The sequence below is a fragment of the Poecile atricapillus genome, chromosome 1, assembly GCF_030490865.1.
Source record: "Poecile atricapillus isolate bPoeAtr1 chromosome 1, bPoeAtr1.hap1, whole genome shotgun sequence".
Classification (NCBI taxonomy): Eukaryota; Metazoa; Chordata; class Aves; order Passeriformes; family Paridae; genus Poecile; species Poecile atricapillus.
In genome coordinates, this window is record NC_081249.1 from 33187349 (window position 1) to 33207977 (window position 20629).

A 20629-nucleotide genomic window follows, 5' to 3' on the forward strand; every position below is an offset into this window, starting at 1 on the left:
GAGATTTACAAAAGTCTAATAAATACTCCTCCTATCTCTTGGCTGACCCTAAATACTCATGCAAACGGAGGGGAGCAGAGTTTTTTGGAGCAAATGCCACATCAATCTGAGGTTCCTCCTATACAATTTGTGTTTTCATGAGACATCAGGCTGATATGACATCAGTAATACTGAGCATTGCAAGGTCAAAGCCAAACTAACCCAAAGCCTGTTATTTTGCAATACATGATGGCACAGCTTGGGCAGGAGGAATAATGCCATCACAATGATGCTATGAAACTCAGCCCCAGAAGACTAGATGGACCTAAGGAGTAAACGTGGAATAGTTTAAAAAAGGTCATCTTATTTCTATTCAAGTAATGATAACAGCTGTTTTCATTGAAGTAATTTTATGTATTGGTCCGAATTGTTTATAAACTTAATAATGCAGATATTGGGTGAATTCAGGCTGTTTTTCAAGATATTTGCAAATTTAATATTTATCACTGCTGCGCATATTATTTTAGTCTATGACTAATCCTTAGGAGCATTATAGCTATTATATGGCAAGAGTAACTAACTGAATAAGGCAAATTAAGTATGCTAGAATTACCTATCCAAAATACATACTTTGCAAAGGCATGTATAAGATTTATAAGTTGGATATTAAATTTATAAGATATTAAAATGACATGGCTGGAGTGAAATGAACTGTTTCCTGGAGATCTCTGGTACCTGTTTTTGTCTTGGCTCAACCACACCAGAGAGAGATTTTGAGTATAAAAATTGGCCAGGTTTGAGCTGTGTTTAGAAATTTGCCTGATAATTAAATGCAAAGGTTGTTAAATATATATCATTTTTCCACTGTGCAAGCATAAATTATTTCCTGCAATAAATGTTTCTGTACATGTTACTAGGCTGTATATAGATCAGAAATGGATATTTATAATTAGCCTGTATTTGTCTTCACCTCTATCTTTGTTTCCAAGGGTTGCTATGGATAACTGTTCTTCCACCTCTTGTGTACTCATTTTGCAGGTCTTGTGAGTCTCACAAGGATGAATCCTCTCTTCTGTCACATTCAGTATTGATACAATGACCTGATGAAGCAACCTAGGTGAAAATACGGGCACTACTGCTGTAAGTATTACATATCTTGCCATTAAACCTTAAAAAGTCATCACAGTGTTCTTGTGCCCTCCTAGGACAGCTGCCTCAAGTGGTGTAGGCAAACCAAGAAATATACAGACAAGAGAAATATTTCCAGGAGTTTGCTTCTTCTCTAAACTCATATTTCCTGGGAATGCCAAAATATATGCTAAGAACTATGCCCAATTGCTCAAAATTACAAAAATGTCCACTTCCATTTACATTAAGCCAAGATACTATAACTCATTTCCGTAGACGGCTGTTGCCACAGGAATCCATTATGGATTGATTTATTTCAACATATATCTGGAAATGGTAAGAACTGCAGTGAGGTACCTGATACAAAATATTTCTGCTGAGCAAGGAAGATTACTTTCAGCTCAGCACTTCATCTTTGAGAGACTGAGTTCTCGCAAAGAGAGATCTGTGGCCCTGTGATGACCCAGATGTATTGCTACCAGAGGGATCTCCAGCCCTTCTCTGCAATGGCACAATGGCTTATGTTCTGCCCTCCCAGAACCTGGAGATGCTGAATGATAGCTGAGAGAGGAGGTTCATAAATGTGAGCATCTGACCTTGCTCTGTGCCATTAGAAGACAGTGAACTTTTTTCACGGAAATAAAAGTGGATTCTTGGATTTACTGCAGGAGTGATTATGGACCCCCCAGTTTTCAGGCAATGTGCATGACTCCTGGTAGAGGCCAAGCTTTCCCAGTGTGTAGGCCCACAGGTGCCTGGCTGACTGTCCAACTCTGCCCCTCACATTGACCTGGCAGGGTGGATGGAGCCGCAGCTCCAGGTCACGGTGGTGGCCTCTAATGGCAGCCTTGACCCCCGCCTGACCCTGCCCTAGCAGCATCTCACGCTTTCGGGCGGACCGGGGAGCCGACGTGAATTTTAGAAACCCCACGGGAAAACGAGAGCGCTGTTCCCGCAGCAGAAACACTGGCCCGGCGGGACTCGTCTGCCCTGCATAACATCCCTCTGCACGTCTTCTCGCACCTCTCTGTCTTTCCGCATCTTTTTGCCCCGCTGTCACCCTCTCTCCCTCCACATCCCTGTGCACGTTTCTCCAAATCCTTCTGATCTCTGCACCCCCTGCCCTTGGACGCTCGCAGCTCCGCGCTTCTGCCCGGTATCTCCCCACGCCGGGGACCCCCGACAGCGGCGGTAGCGGGGTCGCCTCTCCCGCCGGGGTGCCAGCGCGGAGGAGCGCGGCACAGAGCCGTGATGCCAGACCGGCCGTCGGGGCAGAGCTGCCCGTGCTGTGGCGTCGCGCTGCTGCCGTCCCCGGGCGGGACGGGCGCCAGGAGCCGCGGCTGCTGCCGGTGCCGCCCGGAGCCGCCCCCGGCGCGGCGCAGCGCGGCGCAGGGCGGGTCCCGGCGCAGAGCCGCTGCCGGCAGCGCTGGGCCCGGGCAGCCGCCGCGCCTGCAGCTCTCGGCGGGGCCATGCGGATGGCGGTCGGTGCGGCAGCGGGCGAGGGGGCAGCGCAGAGCCCCGGCCCCGCCGCCGTGTCGCTGGGCTTGAGCGTGGCCGTGGTCTCCAGCCTGGTGAACGGCTCCACCTTCGTCCTGCAGAAGAAGGGGATCGTGCGGGCCCGCGGGAGAGGTAGGGGCCCGGCGCTGCGGTGGCGGCGGGTGGGAGCGCCCCTCCCGGGGGCTCCCTCCGCACCCCGCGACCCCCCGGTAACCTCCCGGGTGTGCGGGGCCGCGGCCCCGGCCCCCTGCGGGACGGCGGCCCCCGGCCGGGGCGGCCCGGCCAGCCGCGGGGCCGCTCCCTCCCTCGCCCCGCAGCCCTGCCCGCGCTGCGGCGGCCGCCGGCCCCGAGCGGAGGGCGGGAGGCGGGGGAGCCGCCCAGGGACCCGGCGGCGAGGAGGACGGGTACCCTCGGCTGTGTCCGAGCCTGTGTCGGGGGGGTGGCCGTGTCGCCTGGTGCGCGGGGCACCTTCCCGGCGTCTGGACCGGGGGAGCCGGCTTCAGTTCAGTAACACCTTAAGCGTGTTTGACATCGGAGGTCCATGACTGGATGGAGGCGCAGGGGAAGGGATAAAGGAGCGGAGAGGCGGCAGGTGGGGGTCAGTCAGGATGTATTAGCGGAGGAGAGCAGCGAGGGGTTGCTAACTGCGCATCAGCAACAGCTTCCTGATGCATGGTCAGCGCGCTGGTCTGTCACGCTGTAATACAGCGCTGGGACTTGCGTGTTGTATGCGCTCCTGCCCATACACAGGTTCTTCTTTTTCATGTACTTGTGGGACTTTACCACCAGTTTCCGTGGCTTAGATAGTTTCTTGCCATGAACAGTACCAGCACATCTTGTCGTTTGTTTATTCCAGCTCTTCCACAGACACACACAAGTTGTATCAGTCACATGGCGGTTTCTGCTTTTTGAGAAGAGACAGATCAGTAACATGAAATAATTTATTGCTTATGTTTTTCATAGTGAAATCCCATGCCTCATTATTATTTCCTGAGGTGAACATATTCGGGAACTGACTGTGCTGTCTAGACAGTTTAACCAAAACAAAGCTGTAAATTCACAAGTGTGAAGATCTGTATTTTGTTTTGAATTTGGAGCTCCCCAAAGCATGCGGCTGAACATCATTTACTAGTTGCAAATGCTTTTTTATTCAAAGCATATTTATTCATGCTTTGAATATAGGAAAATGCAATTTAAAAAAATTATTTATTTGTTTATAGTACAATGCTTTTATGTAAGGGGAGGACCGTAAACACAGGTTGCATGGTGCCTTTGAATTGTATTACTGTAGTCAATAGCCATTTATTTTTGTAGGTGATGGTGTCTGTGTATGAGCATGTGTCCATAAGTTCTAGGAACTCTTTTTTACGAAAAAACCTTTTTAGTACCAGGACAGGGTGTTTTCTCTGTATACATTGCACATATGTAAATACTAACATATATGTATACATACAAATAATATACAAATAAATTTTATATATATATATATATTTGTACTTACATTTCCATTTCCTGCTGCATCTAGCATGTTCAGGGTGAATGCAGTGGAGCAAAGCAAGCTTGGAACTATGTTACTACAACCTGGCAGCCTGATCTAAAAAGGTTTTTTTTTTGCTTTTTCTGCAATGACCTTATATTTAAGGACATCAGACAAACTTTTGTTTTGCAAGCATAGTCTCCCTTTCCCTCCAAGATGGCTGTAACCCATTTTGATTGTCCACAGAGAGATTGCATTTGCATCATAAATACAAACCTTTTTTTTTTTTTTTTAAAGGGAAACAATGAGAAAACACAAGAGAAAAATAATTTTGCATCCCAAGGCAGCTAGAGGAAGTTTCCATTTTGAGTGTGCTTGCTCCTGAAAATCTTTCAGTGGTGTGATGGGCGTGTGCCTGCTTTCTCAGTGCTAGCAGCTGTAAAACTTCCTGTTTTGAAGATATTACTGGTGTTTGTGCATCTTGCTGAGCATTTTGTTGTGCTTTCTGTTGGCATGCTCATTGAGGAGGTATCCAGGAAAATACCCCAGGTTTCTCTCTATTTCATGTTCTGAAGCAGTAGACTTCTGCCTTGAATCTAGGAGTTGGAGCTGTGAGTCTGAGATGGCCAGTGTCAAATGATGTCTTTTTTCCATTGTCTTCAGCAGGTGTTGTATAATTAACAAGGAGGCACTTCAAGTCTCTTCTGTCTTCTCTCTTGAATCAATAATATAGTATTGATGTAATTAGCAATCCTTGTCTAGTTAGAAACAGCAGTGGGTGACAAATATTTTGCAAAGTTACCTTATTTGAGTCAATATTTTCTATAATTTCTGCCACCAACCGTGTTTTTATTTTATATGCAGTAACAAAAGTCTAAAAAATTACTACGCCCACTCTAAAGCTGGCCATTTTCATTAGTCATATTTCATCTCTTCAATTGTATAGTGTGATTTCCAAGTGCTTAATACTTTATATGTCTCCAGAGTTAGTGATGACTGTGGGTTTTTTTCCGTTTGGGATTTCAGAGTAGGTACAATATTGCCTACTACTCCAGCAGCTTTTGAGAGGGCATCTTCCCAAATTAATGCAGACCTGTATTGCTAGAAAGAAGAGCAAAACATAGGAGCGTAACTTGATGCCAAAGTTGTGCTCAGAGTAGGCTATGCTTTAGTTTAGGAAGTGGTCATGAATCTTGATGTTCTACAGAAGCAGAACTTCTGTGGTGCACAGGCTCCACCTGTGCACATCCCAAGGCAAGAGCTTATAATTTGACAGTGAAAATAATCATCCTCCAGTTTGGGAAGCACTAAGGACGATACAGAGCTTTTACTCCTCTCTGAAATGAGCCACTATGTCAGAAATTCAGAGGCTTCAGTTGTAGCACTTTCCAGTGCTTAAATGCAGGAGGATCGGGCGACATCATGATCCTGCCAAACCTATGTGCCAAAACAATTTCTCAGCTACAATTTTTCCAATACATTTTCACTGAGGTTGTATTAGTAAACTAAGTGAGCCAAATCAAGGCCTTGTTTCCATAGGTTTCTGAGAAGTGGTTCTAATTTGTATGTTTAAATGTCACCCTCAGAAGCATTTGGTGACATTTTGGATGCTTTTCTACACAACAGTGCATTACTGTCAAATAGGTACTTCAAACTGGAAACCTGAACTTCTAACACATTGTCTTAAGAAAGTCTTACTTGGAAACATAAGCCAAACCCAAAATTGTTTTTTGGTTTTTTTTCATCTCACATTCAGTCACCTTGAAGAACAGATTTAAGATGAAGGTCCTTACTAACTGAGACTGTTGTTTCATAGTTCCAGTATTGTTATTTCACATTTTTCTAATACATTTTCCTATACTTCCAGGTACTTCGTACTTAACTGATATAGTATGGTGGTCGGGCACTATTGCAAGTAAGTATCTTAAAAAGTTTTAATTTTTTTTAAAGATTTTGCTTAGATGGTGATAGGAGACATCAGGAAATCTGGTTTTCATCTTGAATCTCACGCTCCATGAAATTCCATTCACGTGACATGAAATTCCCATCCCTAGAAATATCCCACTTTTAGTAAACTCTTACCATGGCTACCATGCCTAGTGGTGTTTGCAAAGGAAAAGAGCTGGGACATGAGTCAGACATCTTTCCACATTTCTGAACCATTTAGTACTTGCAGCCCTTGGCAGCCACACACTGCTCTGACTCTGGGTTCCTGCATGGTTTGTGTCTCTGTATTGCACTGGCCAGCTCAGTTTTTCATAAAAGTCAAAGCCAAATTAAAAATTGTTGCTCTGCACAAAAGGGCTCATTGAGCACATGTTATGTTTTAGATCAGAAAGCATTTAACCAGCCTCAATTAGGAAAAAGAAAACCTCTTTTGGTTTCTGGTTCAACAGATACAGTTTCAGTTTTGCTTTTAATCTGCAAGATCAATGCAAAGCCTTCTGTGGTGCTGATATGAGATCAGTGTAATTTTACCCTTAATATCTTTGTAACTCTGCTAACACCAAGTTCATTTTCTGATGTGAATCTGGAGCATGGGGAGCAACTAGCTTTCTCTTCTTACACATCAGCCCTAGTTCTACCCACAAGTTTAGAATCATACCCCACTTTTAGACTCTAATCCAGCCTTTTGTGAATTATTTGGAAAGTTCTGATGCTGTTTCTGAGAAGTATATGAGTCCACTTGTGCCCCTGGTTTTGTGCCAGCAAGGTAAGTCTCTGATTTTTGGTTTTGTTGTCTTAAAGCTATGCAAAAGGAATGAAAACCGATAGATCCCATTGAAGGACAAAATTCACAGCAAGTGTAGAAGCAGAGCTTCAGAAGAAAAGTCCTCAGCTAATTTAACCTGAGTTTAAGTAGTTCTTTGACCACTTCCTCCTCTGACAGAATCACTACTGCCTAAGTAGAAATAAATCTGTGCATCAGTCACTGTTTATCACTCCTGAGGCTCCTGTAATCTCTAAGCAGACGAAGTTAAAAAAGGGAGGTTTTATTACGGGGCTTATCTTGGTGAATCAGAGAAAACAATTTCATGCTTAAAAGAGCTGACTGAATTGAATGAAGGCAAAACTGCTGAAGGGAATGATATCAGTTGGCTTTTTTTCCAGTAGCTAGAAGCAGGTATTTCAAAACAAAACTGAGGAACCAAGCAAGAAGAATTGCTTGGATGTTATAGACTCAGAATGGCAGCACAGTCACAAACAGCAATAGCAAGGGCTAGGTAGGCACCTATGTGATGCAGAGAAAGGTGCTGTTTGGGGAAAGGTGTTACTTGTGGAATTAGCAGTACCCCAGTTATCTGGGTGAAATGATAACAGCTGACATAATTTTCTCAAGCGGAGAATTTGGAGTTTGGATGACTAAGAAAACCCACATAAACTCTATCAACTTGTTCTCGTGGTATTTGTTCAGATGGTGAATAAATGTTTCTGTGTTGCCATGCTGACTCAGCATAATGCTGCCCAACCGTTTGGGGCCCTGGGATCCACTGGATTACTGAAGACTTCAAAGGAAGGGCTGCAGATTCTGCTAAGGGACTTTTCCTTACTCTAGTCAAAAGACTGATTGCAGCATGTGTACAGGTATTTCAATGAGCATTAAACTAATTAATTGGCTAATTAATTAGTTTCAGCACAGGTTTTGATAGCAGCATAGATGTGGCTGGTTCTTACAGTGAAAACATCTGCATTAGTGTTGTATTACAGATGGGGAGTACACTTGCGAAGTGCATCTCCTGTTTGTCACCACAGATTGGGCTGTATTTCACATTTCATAGCAGAGTTGGAGCTCCTGACCTGGTCTGTAGAATGAAACTAGGTTGGAAGATGAATTCTAGGAACATACTTAATGCATGTGAGCTGCAAAATGCCTTTGAGTTAGTGGGAGCAGGCTGAAATTAACCCCCTGAAATAAACTGAAGGCTGAAATAAACCCCCTGGCATGCCTAGAATATATATCTTTTGTTGTACAGGTCTAGTCCTGGTCTCCTTGCTAATGGAGACATGCCAGAGTGCATCAAGTTTTGTGTTGCAGTAACTTTGAGGGTACTGGTAGTTGTTTATCATATTAAAAGCTTGGTGTGCCTTCAAGAACTGAAGTCAATGTCTTGACTTACGGCACTGATGTATGTGATGAGGAATTTCTGTTCAGAGAGGACTGGATAGGTTGGCAGCAAAGGTCCTCAACATCAGGTAGATGGTAACAATTACTGAGATTCTTTTTTTAATTGGTGTTAACTATCCTGGTCTGTCATTTGTGGTGGTAAGGGACTGTTACCACTACTCCGTGGTGACATGGAAAACCTCCTGTAAGTTCAGTTGCCTTACAATATGTTCCATTTGACTGAAGCTTCAGAGATCTACTTTATGAATTGATGTTGGTGCCATCTGTTGAGAGTTCTTCCAACAGGAAGTTAAGACACCTGACCTCCAAAAAATAGCAATCTTTTGTCCATGTCATTTGGAAATGGATGTAATCTGCAGAAATGCAGAGTGCCAGCTGTGCACCATTCTCCATCCAAGATCTGCCCCAGTGCCTTCAGATGCCTTGAAGATAATGCCAGAATTGCCACATAGATCTCCAAACAGCCTGAGGCTGATAACCGAGTTACTCTATTTCCGAGGACAGAGAGACCACCATTGTCTCTTGTGCCTTAGAAATGCTGTTCATCCATTTCTCTGCCTCACTCCTGCACATAGAGAAAGCCTCAGTGAATTTAATTAGTATAATTTTGCCACACTCTTCAGTTTTGCAAGTTTGTTTGTCTCCTTCATATTTCCTGTAGGTTACACAGGTCTTCAGCTCTACTAATAATGTGAGCTAAATTGGTAAATTAATTAATGTTTGCAGAGTGCTTTGGAGATGTAAAAAAATTGGATGATAATAACGATATTTGATAGTTGAGGGTGGTGCCAGCCTGAGCATAAAGACATCTTGGATTCTTGAAATGTTTTTAAATGCTGATAATAGCTTTTAACAGCAGCTGGAAATTTGAGCTCTATGTAATTTGTGCTCAATCTCAAGCTACTTGCCAGTTACCACAGACCTTGTAACTATGCAAGTATGCTGACCTATTAAAAACTTGCCAGCACTTGCAAAACCATCCAGCTTTTATTTTCTAACTGAAAACTTGAACACGTGAACTGTTATCACAGTTGTGATGTGCAATACTGTGGTATATCTTGGAATTTGCTTTTCCTGGAGGAAAGAAATAAAATAAAATAATGATATAGAATAATATAATAATAAAGAAAAAACAAAATAAGGTTGAGGCTGTTACTGTGGCTTGTCAGGCATGTTCTTTTTACACTTGTCAGGAATGACTTTGGATATTACATAGTGTTATGAAAAGTTGATGTAGTGTATTGAAGGGCCTTTATGCATGTGCTTAGTGTTTCAGTAGAAGATTCCTCAGCACTGTCTTTATTTCCCGTCCAAAAAATAACACTGCTGTTAGGAACTATAATCAAGTACATTTGTTTTACATAAATGCATGTTCTAAAGATGAAACCATGAATTATAAATACTTCTACCCCTCCTCATACAAATATTTGTGTAACATTGAGATTATGATCCATGAGTGTTTCTAATTCATAGTCTTATTTATAGTTAACTAAGTTACAAATGAGATTATTTATTGTGCCCACTTGGATACTCATGTGTGACAAGAGTATGAACAATTTGTATTAAGAAATACAAAACTATAGAAAAATTCCAGCCATTTTGTTTACATGCAAAATTAACAGAACTAAGCAAATTGTAACATCTGTTTTCCAGTTAGGTCAGTCTTTCCCAAACAGTATTGGGAAAGTTTTGATTACTTATTTTTACAAAGGGGTTTAAAGGCTTATTTCTGGTTCTCTCAACAGTGGCACTGGGTCAAATAGGGAATTTCTTGGCCTACACTGCAGTCCCAACTGTGCTAGTGACGCCCTTGGGAGCTCTTGGCGTTCCATTTGGGTAAGAGTTTGCTTTTCTTGTTCTTATCTGCATGTCATTACTACTTAATAAAATGTCAGATGAACTCAGTGCTCACTGGAGGTCCACTGAGGAATGTCAGGCTAATAGCTGTTCATGATGGGCTATAATGTCACCTATTCCTGTTTTCCCCAGGAAAGCTGGGCTGGGGGAAGGCAGTGGTGAAGAAGGGTTTTCCTGAGTATCTTCTGCTTTTAGCTCTCACTATGGTTTGGAACAGATAAACATTGTTTTTTGCCCCTTCTCTGTGGTTGTTCTGGACTTTTCTGCCTATTCTCTTGTTCACAGTTCCCTTACTATGTAGATCTTTCCCTTTGTTTCAGTCTGTCTTTACCCCATTATCCATAGCCCACATGTGTTTATTGATGCTGATTTCATTTCATTGGGTCTGGCCTCTTTCCAAGGAGGAAAACTCAAGGGAGTTCCCTGCATAACTGTGCTCCCAGCTTCTTAGAAGTTAGATTTGTAGGAGGCACACAAAAAGGCAGTGAGTTTAAGGAGTTTAATATGTACCTAATGTTTTGTGACTAGATGAAATACAGTTGTGGAACTACTGCTGTGAAAAAGTACAACACTTTGAAAACACAGCTGGGCATTGCCTTGAGATTTTTCTGTTGTCTGCTGAATTGTTACTGCACTGGTCAGCTGCTTCAGAGTGTAGATGGCATTGCTTCATGTCTGTCTTTAGTTCTATTACTATGAAACACACTGATGGTGCTCTAAGTACCACCTGTTATTTTAACTTAGGCCACGTATTTTTCCTTAGTTTGTTCTGCTATATGTCTGAGCTGAGCCCTGGGATCTTTGTAACCAAAAGTCACTTTTACCTCATGATTGCTTTACCTATGAAATGGGGCTTTGTGACAGCTCACCAAATTGGTAATGGGTAGATGTCTGCCTCAGGGGACAGATGTCTGGTTTGTGGGGTGTTTTGAGGGGGTGATGTGGTTTTGGTTTTTGGGGTGTTGTGGCTAGGAGTTTTGTTGGAGTTTGTGTTTGTTTTGTTATGTTGTTTTGGGGTTTTTTCCTGAGATGTCAAGGACTGAGTAAAACTGCAAATGGATGAAGATCCTGATTCCTCAGATAACTCAGAAATACATTTTGAGAATTCATCAACATTTGATAGTATTCCTTTAAAAGGGAAATTCATATGGCACAGGACTGTTATTAAGGATGTAGTCAACCTTCTATTTTTCTTCCTCTCTTCAAAGGTCCATCTTAGCTTCTTACCTACTGAAAGAGAAACTGAACATTCTTGGCAAGCTGGGATGTTTGCTAAGCTGTGCTGGGTCTGTTGTTCTCATTATCCATTCCCCAAAGTCCGAAAGTGTAACGACTCAGGCTGAGCTTGAAGAGAAGCTTACAAATCCAGGTAGTTTGTTTTTTTTTATTAATTCATAATGATTTTCTGAGGTTGAGCAGGAGAATTCTTGAGGAACAGGCTTACCACTTCTACCAGGTAGGGAAATTGACTTGTGAAGAAATCATGATGTGACAGAGGCAAACCAGCACAGGTTTTGTGTAAGAAAACTATGCCGTACTCTTCTTAGAACTTGTCATATTTACTGGGATGTGCGCAGAAAGGAAAATGTAGATACTTTTGAAAACCTTATCCTGCACAGCAAGCTCAGAACAATGGCCTGTTGAACTTTTTTGACATTGTGAAAAACTGTATCTTGCTAGTTAGAGATGAAAAGTATAAATCTAGGATCTCAATTTGTTTTATACAAAACAAAAAAATATTGTCTTTCTTCTCTCCTTTATTTCTCCATGTTTTTTTAATTAAAAGTTTAAACTAAATACCAGTTATATTCCCAGATTTCTTTGCACAATAAAGGTATGTAGAAATAGGCTATTGAGACATATGCTGAAATGCCTGTTCTTTCTCACCAGCTGCTGGAGGACACATACTAGTACGGATATGTTCCAGGCCCATTTTTATTTTTCTTGCTTAAGAGCTAAACTGCCAACTATTGTTTTTCTTGTATTTGTTTTAAGCAAGAGAAACTCAAATTTAATAACATCAGCTATTCAGAAAATCTGCAAACAAAGAAAAGAAATCAAGTACCTTGGTCTCAATTTACCATTTAAATCTGAACAAAGTGCATTGGCTATATATTTCTTTAAAACTAAAACACATGTACTGATGGTATAATGTAAATAACATGGCCTCATGTTTGTTCTAACTGTCCCTACTCATGTGCTCATCTTAGTGGGATCTTTATGTTTAAGCGCTTTGCTGAATCCACACACTGTGCCTTAATGAACTGTTTATGAATGAGGTGTTATCCTTCTGTCTGTCATAGGAGGCTTTAAGGAGAATGGAAAAGAGAGTAAGATTTTAAAAAGCCATCTGAAATCCATTTCAAATATGCCAGAGTGTGTAATTTTCTACATGGTTATTTGTTTTTCCCAAAGAACATGACAACATCATCAGTCATAGGTGCCAGTATTTCTGGATGCTCAGTGATTTGGATCTATCTTCAATAGCAAATCTTAATTGTCATGTATACCTGAAATTCACTGCTAGGACATGATGTGTCTGCTAAAATCTTTAAAAGACCAAGAGTTCTCATCTTGATATTTTCTTGTTTTCTTTTTGTTTTCCAGTTTTCGTGGGTTATCTCTGCATAGTGCTGCTAATGCTTCTCCTGCTTATCTTCTGGATAGCTCCAGCTCATGGACCTACTAATATTATGGTTTACATCAGTATTTGCTCTCTGTTGGGCAGTTTTACTGTTCCCAGTACAAAAGGCATAGGGCTGGCTGCTCAAGATATCTTTCACAATAACCCATCAAGTCAAAGGGCTCTGTACCTCTGTCTGGTGCTTCTGGCAGTATTAGGATGTAGCATTATCATTCAGTTCAGATACATCAATAAGGCACTGGAGTGTTTTGACTCCTCTGTGTTTGGTGCCATCTACTACGTTGTGTTTACCACCCTAGTCCTGCTGGCTTCAGCCATCCTTTTCAGGGAATGGAGTAATGTAGGAGTCGTAGATTTTTTGGGCATGGCTTGTGGATTCACCACAGTATCTATTGGAATTGTTCTTATACAAGTCTTCAAGGAATTCAACTTTAATATTGGAGATTTAAACAAGCCTAACATGAAGACAGATTAAAATAATTTTGCGGGGAAACTGGATGGCTCAGGGAAGGATGCAGAGCTGTTCATTTCTAGGTCACTGTTTCAAATAGGATTCAGGCTGGTAACTACCCTCTGACAATTTGGTGGCCTATGTCAAATGAATTGAACGCCTCCATCCAGTTTCAAAGGAACAGCTGTCCATGTAACCCAGTCAACACAATAAATGACCTTAATTGGAACTACTGATTGAGTCAGCATAGAGACCAATGTATTTCCTCACTGTAAAAGAAAGTCCATCAGAAAAGCTCTGTGAATATTCTGACAGACCTGTGTGAAAACTTGTATTGTGTCTTCTGAGGTACCATTTCTGTGGGCAGAGGACATCAGTTTCTAATGCACTCAATCTGATACCTTTCATCATAAGTGATGTATACCTTAAAATAAGGGGGGAAAAGTAAGTGGAACTATTTGTGAATCTCAGTATAGCAATGTCTTCACCATCAAGGCTGTGAATTCTCAGACAAATGTTGGTTGGATCATGGACTGCAGATTTGTTCTTTTTAGTGACAGTCTTGGCAACTTTGTCTGCCATGCGGTGAAGACATAGGGGAGTTTTAAATTGAGTTCTTTATACAGAGCAGTGGACCCTTACATATCTTTCACTAATTACTTATCAGCTCATGGTAGTGTCCAGGTATGCATTTCTTTGTAACTTACATTCATTAAGACATACTGCATTCATCTGAGAGTTTTTAATTAGGAGCAAGTAGAAAGACTGTGAAGGATGTGGAAATGATGCACAGATTCATTGCTTACATGGTGGCTTATCTGTAAGCAGCTCAGAACTGTTTCAGTGCCTTTGCAATCAAAAAATACTGCATAATTGTGAATGTATTTGTTTCAGATGGCCTATACTGGTTTAATAATTCAATTTCACTGTCTACAATATTGGACTATATTAAAATTCTAAACACATAAAGCATCTAGAAGGACCATATGTTTTTTGAAGAATTTACAATCCTGAACTGAAACCCCTGGATGCCTTGACAGCTTCTGAAAAACTCACAGTCCTAATGGGAAGAGGAGTGTTGAAATCAGTCCAGCATACTTTTAGTTTAATGACTAAATGCAGGAGACCATTTTGTGAAACAGCTGATAAATAGGGACCACAAAAAAAAGAAACTAAAGAGAGAGAAGAGCATGAGATTTTCATAACTCAAAAAAGATGATCTGATATTCTTGCAACATGTGAAAAACTGAAAAAACTAAAGCATTCAGAGAGCTGAGTTTTAGGCAACTGATAGGGACATTCAGGTCAGTAATTCATAGACTTGTGTGATCAGTTCAGTTGTAATATTTTCACAAGTAGTACAGACGGCTTAAGCTACAACAGGGTAAGTCCAAACAGCTCCATTTAAACCATTTAGAGAACATTGGTATGTTAAAGAACTAAATAGTTAATTTCATGTTCTACTTATATTTGGTGGCAAAACCATCATGAGTCAAAAAGTTGAAAGCTTAAAAAGCAATGAATGTTTGTTTCCATGTAAGTACAAAAGTGGAAGAGTATGGTGGAACTCAACATCTCTAGATCAGAACATCTCCTGAGAAAACAGAAAATCCCAGTGTAATTACAAGACAGTATTTGAGAAAATTCACAACACTTTATCAAGGAATCATTAATGTAGCTTTGTAGCTGCCTGACAGGAACATGGACATTGATTAGCGGGGAGTAATATTGTCTGCTCTTGTGATGTTTTTTGTTGACCTGAATTGAGGTTTCCTTAAAACTCAACTTCCATTTTCATTTAAAATGAATGCTGTAAGCCCTACTAATGGCAGCAATAATTGCAAAAGTGAATCAAAAAGATTTAGTGTTCTGAAGGGACTGTTCTGAGGGAGTAAAAGCCCTATTATTTGCAAGCTTGTTTTAAAACTCCATATTGCAGGGGAATGGCTCTGAGTTGGCAGAAATGTGCACTTATAGGCCAGCACACAGTAACTGGGTATCTTAATGAAATAGAGTAGCACTAGCAGAGAAAATACCATCTTCATGGATTTTCAAATACTGTGCAAGGTTTTTAGAAAGTTTGAGAATTGTAGATGAGGGTAATTAGGCTATGAAATCTGGTTAAACTAGCCTCTGTCCATTACTGATTGGAAGATGGTATCTTGGTTCTCAGAAAACACTTATATTTTGTCATATTAATTCCCTTTCTTTTGACTGAACCTGGAATTGCACATAGGTTACAAGACTTATACTAACCTACTTTTTAAAACAATGTTATGCAGTTTCTGAAGCAGTCATCTTTTCAAAATTCAGCTTCAGTGTTCATGAGTTGTATGTTGGTTTTGTACTGGCCTTTAATCTCTGACGACTTCTATGAAAATCTTCAGGTTAGAATGGAAATCATTGTGGTCTCATTCCTCCTTTGGCCATATTTGTCTGTCTTGGTTGGTTTTAAAATTAATTCTCAATTATTTATAAAGTGCCTGTCCTAGTACATTAGATGCATATGCAAATTATTAGTAAATATTAGGTTCAAAATAACTTGATTGCCCTGTCTAAACCTTGACATTTTCTGCACCACACAAAGTTTACTTGGTAAGTGCTCACTATGCAGAGGAAGAATAAAGTAGCAACCATGTTCTGTGGTCCTCTGGCCATTGTAACCACTGATAAATGTCAGCATAGTTCTCTTCTCCCTGGCTGCTCCTCATCTGTGATGAGCTTTCTAGAAATGTCTAATTAACCTTGATGTTTAAAATATATCAAAAGCCAGCACATAAGGTGAAAGAAATTCTCGTGGCCTTGCACATAATTTGTATCTGCAGCCTTTTACTTCTTGAATGCTAAGTAACTGAAAGCTTTATTTTTGCTACTTTGTTCAGTGTGTAGCAGTGTTCTTTCAAGTTCTGCTGTACCTGGATCTGGTTCAGTTCTAAGTTTAGAAATGTATTAGCATTTTCTGTTGTCACTGTTGATATGATTTTTTCCCCCTCCATCCCACGCCCTCCTTTTCTAGGTGTCCTACCTTTTTTAGTCACATTGCTTTTCTGATTTGAGAGGAGGCACTGTTGAATTTTAGCTGTTCCCCCTTTTTTTCCACGCCTTTGACAAGTAAGCACTTTGAATAAGACAGATATCTGAGTTCCATCATCTCAGGGAGCAAATGTGCACAGTTGTCTCCTGAGCTCTGGCACCCCTCATGGGTCGGCCCTTTCCACATTCTCATTGTGTTATATGCATTGATAGCTGCAAGCCAGATGACTTCAGTTCTGATTGCAAAGTAGAAGTGGGAGAGGCTACACATACAAAAAGCGGACTCATTACAGTGGTGGAATGCATTTGAATGACATTCAAATCCATATGAAAGGCGCTTCACTCCTATGTCTGACTTCTGTTACACTTGTCAAACATATTTACATGGTACTCACTTGAGGATAGCTCTTTGATCATTATCCCTTCAGTGTATGGAGGATTTGCATTTGTCAGTCACAATCTCTATTAGGTGTCAAACACAAAATTCCCTCAAATGTTCAGTAGGAGAATAGAAACCTTTTTGATACAACCGAAAAATCACATTTGTTACACCTTAAATACTTCTGTAAAAAAGAAAAATATCTAAACAAGTTATCTGCTGTATTGACTTTCCAGGACTCTGTATGTGTAAATAGAGCCTACTTATTAGTGAGCTGCAACTAACATTAATAAGAACATGTCATATCACAGTTCGACAAGTGAGGCTTCCTATTAATAATACTGATTTATATTGGAACATATGTATTTTTGTGAAGCAACTAGCACTGCAAAATCGAAACACTGGATTAAATTGTTGAAACACTAGAAAGTGAGGTTTAGCTTTCATTTGATTTAGAAAAAAAAATACAGGGTTTGTATTTGAAGAAATTTGGGGTTAATAACTAGGGCTAGGGGATCCTTTAAATGGGAATTTGTTTGCACATTGTACCCCCCCCCCCCGCATTCTTGTTTCATAAATCCAAGACATCAAGGATTCTACAGATATTCCCCAGTTGTCATGAAATGGTGTAACTGCTGAAGTTTTACTGTTAAATCAAGCATTATCAAATGTTTATCTCTTACCTGTTATCTTTGTAATAATTCTTTGGTGCTATCTGTGGGCTTAGAGAATGCAGAATTTTAATGTGTACTGTGTTAAGCACCAATGCTGTCAACAGTTATCATTACTAGTGCCCAAGTATATCAGGCAGCAATGCTGAAATGTTAAGGATTAAGAAATTTCTTTTTAAAAGTTGCAAATAAGTTTCTTTATTGTTTGTGGTTGTGTTTGGTCCTTCCATGTCTACATCCCTCCCCAGATAGTTGCTCTGTAAAGTGGAAAATATTAGAAAATATTACACAAAAGGGGTATTTTTAAGTCTTTTTTTTTTTTTAAACTGTGGAACTTTCTCTTCCTTTTTATTAATTTCCCTTTTTTGTTTCTTGAATGTAAAAAGTAGTTCTAATGGGATATAGGGAAAAGGTAGTTGGCAACAATGTTAGGTTTGGTTGCTTCAATGCTTTTGCAATATAGTTACTACAGATTACACAAAAACGGTTTATTTTATTAGCTTCCAAATAATGTATATATAGATTTGTTAATGGCTTACAAGTCAAGCTTACTCTCTTTGCTTTTTAAAAAATAGTTATAGGCATGTTGTATTTGCCTTGTGTAAATTATAAAAGGCTATTTATTAAGTTTTCTGATAACTAATCTATTTATTAACCTGTATTGTTTTGAAATAAATGATTTATTTCTAGCTCAGTGCTTGTTTTGTGACTCGTTTTTAGCAGATGGGGTCAGGGAGAAATCAAGTTTCCCACACACCGCTTTACAGGCTAATTCAAATTCATAAGCCTAAACTATTTCTATTACCCTTTAATAAAATAGCAGCTTTGTTTTTAATCAGAATAACAGGTTCTTGCATGGGTACAGATCATTTGGCCTACAAAGGGCTCAGTTGCCCTTTACCAGTATCTACCACCAGGCTTAATGTCTTCATTGGACTGAAGTTTGATTACAGGTAGAATGAAGACTTCTCTAGCAGAAATGTTTGCTGGGGCTTGAGTCACTTCAAACTGTGTATTCAGGGTTAACATGAGCTCTGTTCCTGCATCGCTGTACATTGCTTACTTGCTAGAGCTTCTATTTCAAGATTTACTGCTCCACAGTTGGGTGTGCATCTCGTGGCAACAGCTGTAAAGGAGTCCGTGTCACCAGTCTAATTTACTGTCTGTCATAACAGCTCTCTGTAGAAAGAATTGCTTGGAAAATTACAGTGACTGCCCATCTCATCCTTCATCTGAAATTCCTAGCCCCTCATATCAGGTGCTGGCAAATACATAACTTAAGAGTCTGTGTGTGTGTGTATGTGTTAGATTTTGGTTGGCTGGGGTTTTTTTTAGTGGTGGGATTTATGATTAAAAACTGCTTCATTCTGTGCATTTGTGTTTTAGGGGATGCATTGATATTACTGCCAGTCAAAACTCAAAGTTATCTTTAAACAAGGACACTAGCTCATCAATAATATTAAATGTATGCAGCAGAAGTGATGGGTATGGATTTTTTATTGCAATTTTGTTTTTAAAGGTATTGATGATATTCATGCAATGTACAAAGATAGACCAAGATAGACCAAGAAAGGCTTTCACTTCTGCATGCAGCATCTCTGATTTTTAAGTAGGTAGGATAAGGAGTCTGTATGTTGTTAGCAAGAAAATTCAGCTATCCTTGTACATCTCAGGAGCTACATCTCTAAGGCAGCAGCACTGTGGTAAAGGCAAATGTGCCATTTACACCACTGATATTGTTGAAAGTCTGGGACATAATCAATCCTAAGCATATTTATCTCAGCACCACAGTTAATATATTTATCTCAGCAATGTAGTTCATAGTGGAAGAGCATTAAACAAAAAAATCTCATTGTGTCAAAAGAAAAAAAATTCCTGTTGATTTTTGTGAGGTTTGTTCTACAAATTTAAGTCTTAAGCAGTGTCCCTTAAGTTCCTTGTGACAGTGTAGATGTCGTACAAGTGGACTCACAGATGTGGTTTCTTTGTTCTGCTCAGCTGTCTTCACAAAACCAGCAGGGAAATGGTCACCAGGAACCCTGTTAGAGTTTCCTGAGGTTGTACAGGCGTGTTTTTGTCCTTTGCCCCTTTAACTTTACAAGACGTTTATACACATAGTAGATGCCCTAAAAAATCCTGTCCATAGCCATGCAAAAGAACCTACATTGACCACTCTCATGAAATTCATTGGGCACAAGGATGGTTTGTGCACCTGAATTGCCCTATGAGAACGGGTTAAATTAGGCAGGTTACCACCATTCTCATGCTTGGAGTTCCTGCCAAATACTCAGCAAACATGCCAGAAATACTGTGCTTGCTGTAAATTTCTCTGAGATAGTTTGAGTATTTTCTGTTACTGAGCACAACCCTTGGCTTAGAAATAAACAATTGCCAAATTGTGTGCCAAATTGAAAGCACTTAAATTTGTACTTTGAGCAGATGTATGTATGTTAAGCAGGACTAGCAACTGAAAAAACACAAGAGAGAGGATTAACAGAATAACTGAAGTTCCACAAGTGTCTAAAATACTTAGAGGAGTCCAGTTAATATTTTCAGGTATTTATTCATTATTGTTTTAGCTTGGTTCAGAGGTGTTTTTGAAGGGAGGAGAGCAGAGGGAGACAAGAGTAAAAAGGGAAGACTTAAATTGACTTGCTTCAGACATTGCTCTTAGCTCAGGAATATGTACACATACACTTTATCAGCATTTATCATGATCACAAGCACATGAAGTTCTTTAGCTCCTTTAAACTTTGAACCTAGCAATCAGTACTTAGATGCTTCTATTTGTACTGTATGGTTTAGGTGGTATAGGTTTTAATTTTTTAATCCATTTGAGAAACCATTTTCACCAGCTGTTAACTTTTTCAAAGATTTCACTTGGTATCTTTTGGTAAAACACAGAAAAGCCAGTGTCCTACATGTAATTACTTAGGTAATGACTGTAAATTGCTTAGCAGCTTTTTTATCTTAAAGTATTTTTTTATATATACACATATTTTACATACACATGTATATTTTATATACACACACATATAACACTATTTTGTAAGTGGAAAGTTCATGTCAAGAATGCTAGATTAGTTTTATATCAGGGAATGGAATGTTGCCTTAAAGAATAAAATAGGCCTAACATTTATGCATGTGCTTTGAGGGGTGTAGAAATTTAATTTTTGTGACAGTGAAGGACCATTTTTAATGAGATACAACACAGAAAGTAACATGTTGAGGAGTGGCTTTGTTATGGGTATCCTGCAAGGGAAAGCCAAGATTGGTTTTGTTTCCAGGTGTAGCAAAAATGAAGCAGCTGCTTGTGCAGACTGGGATATTGTCACCACAAATCCTGAGAAGACTAAAAAAATAGGAACGGCTGTCACTAAGGCATGT

At 40.1% G+C, this 20629-nt stretch overlaps 1 protein-coding gene across 1 annotated transcript; it reads left to right on the plus strand.

Annotated features, from left to right (window-relative positions):
- The first annotated feature begins 2497 nt into the window (after window positions 1–2497).
- NIPA1 (NIPA magnesium transporter 1) lies at window positions 2498–17936 on the plus strand. Its single transcript, XM_058853981.1, has 5 exons — window positions 2498–2736; window positions 5949–5996; window positions 9953–10043; window positions 11273–11433; window positions 12672–17936. Exons 1-5 carry the CDS (start codon window positions 2577–2579, stop codon window positions 13181–13183), a joined length of 972 nt encoding a protein of 323 aa, XP_058709964.1. The 5' UTR covers window positions 2498–2576; the 3' UTR covers window positions 13184–17936.
- Window positions 17937–20629: the final 2693 nt, after the last annotated feature.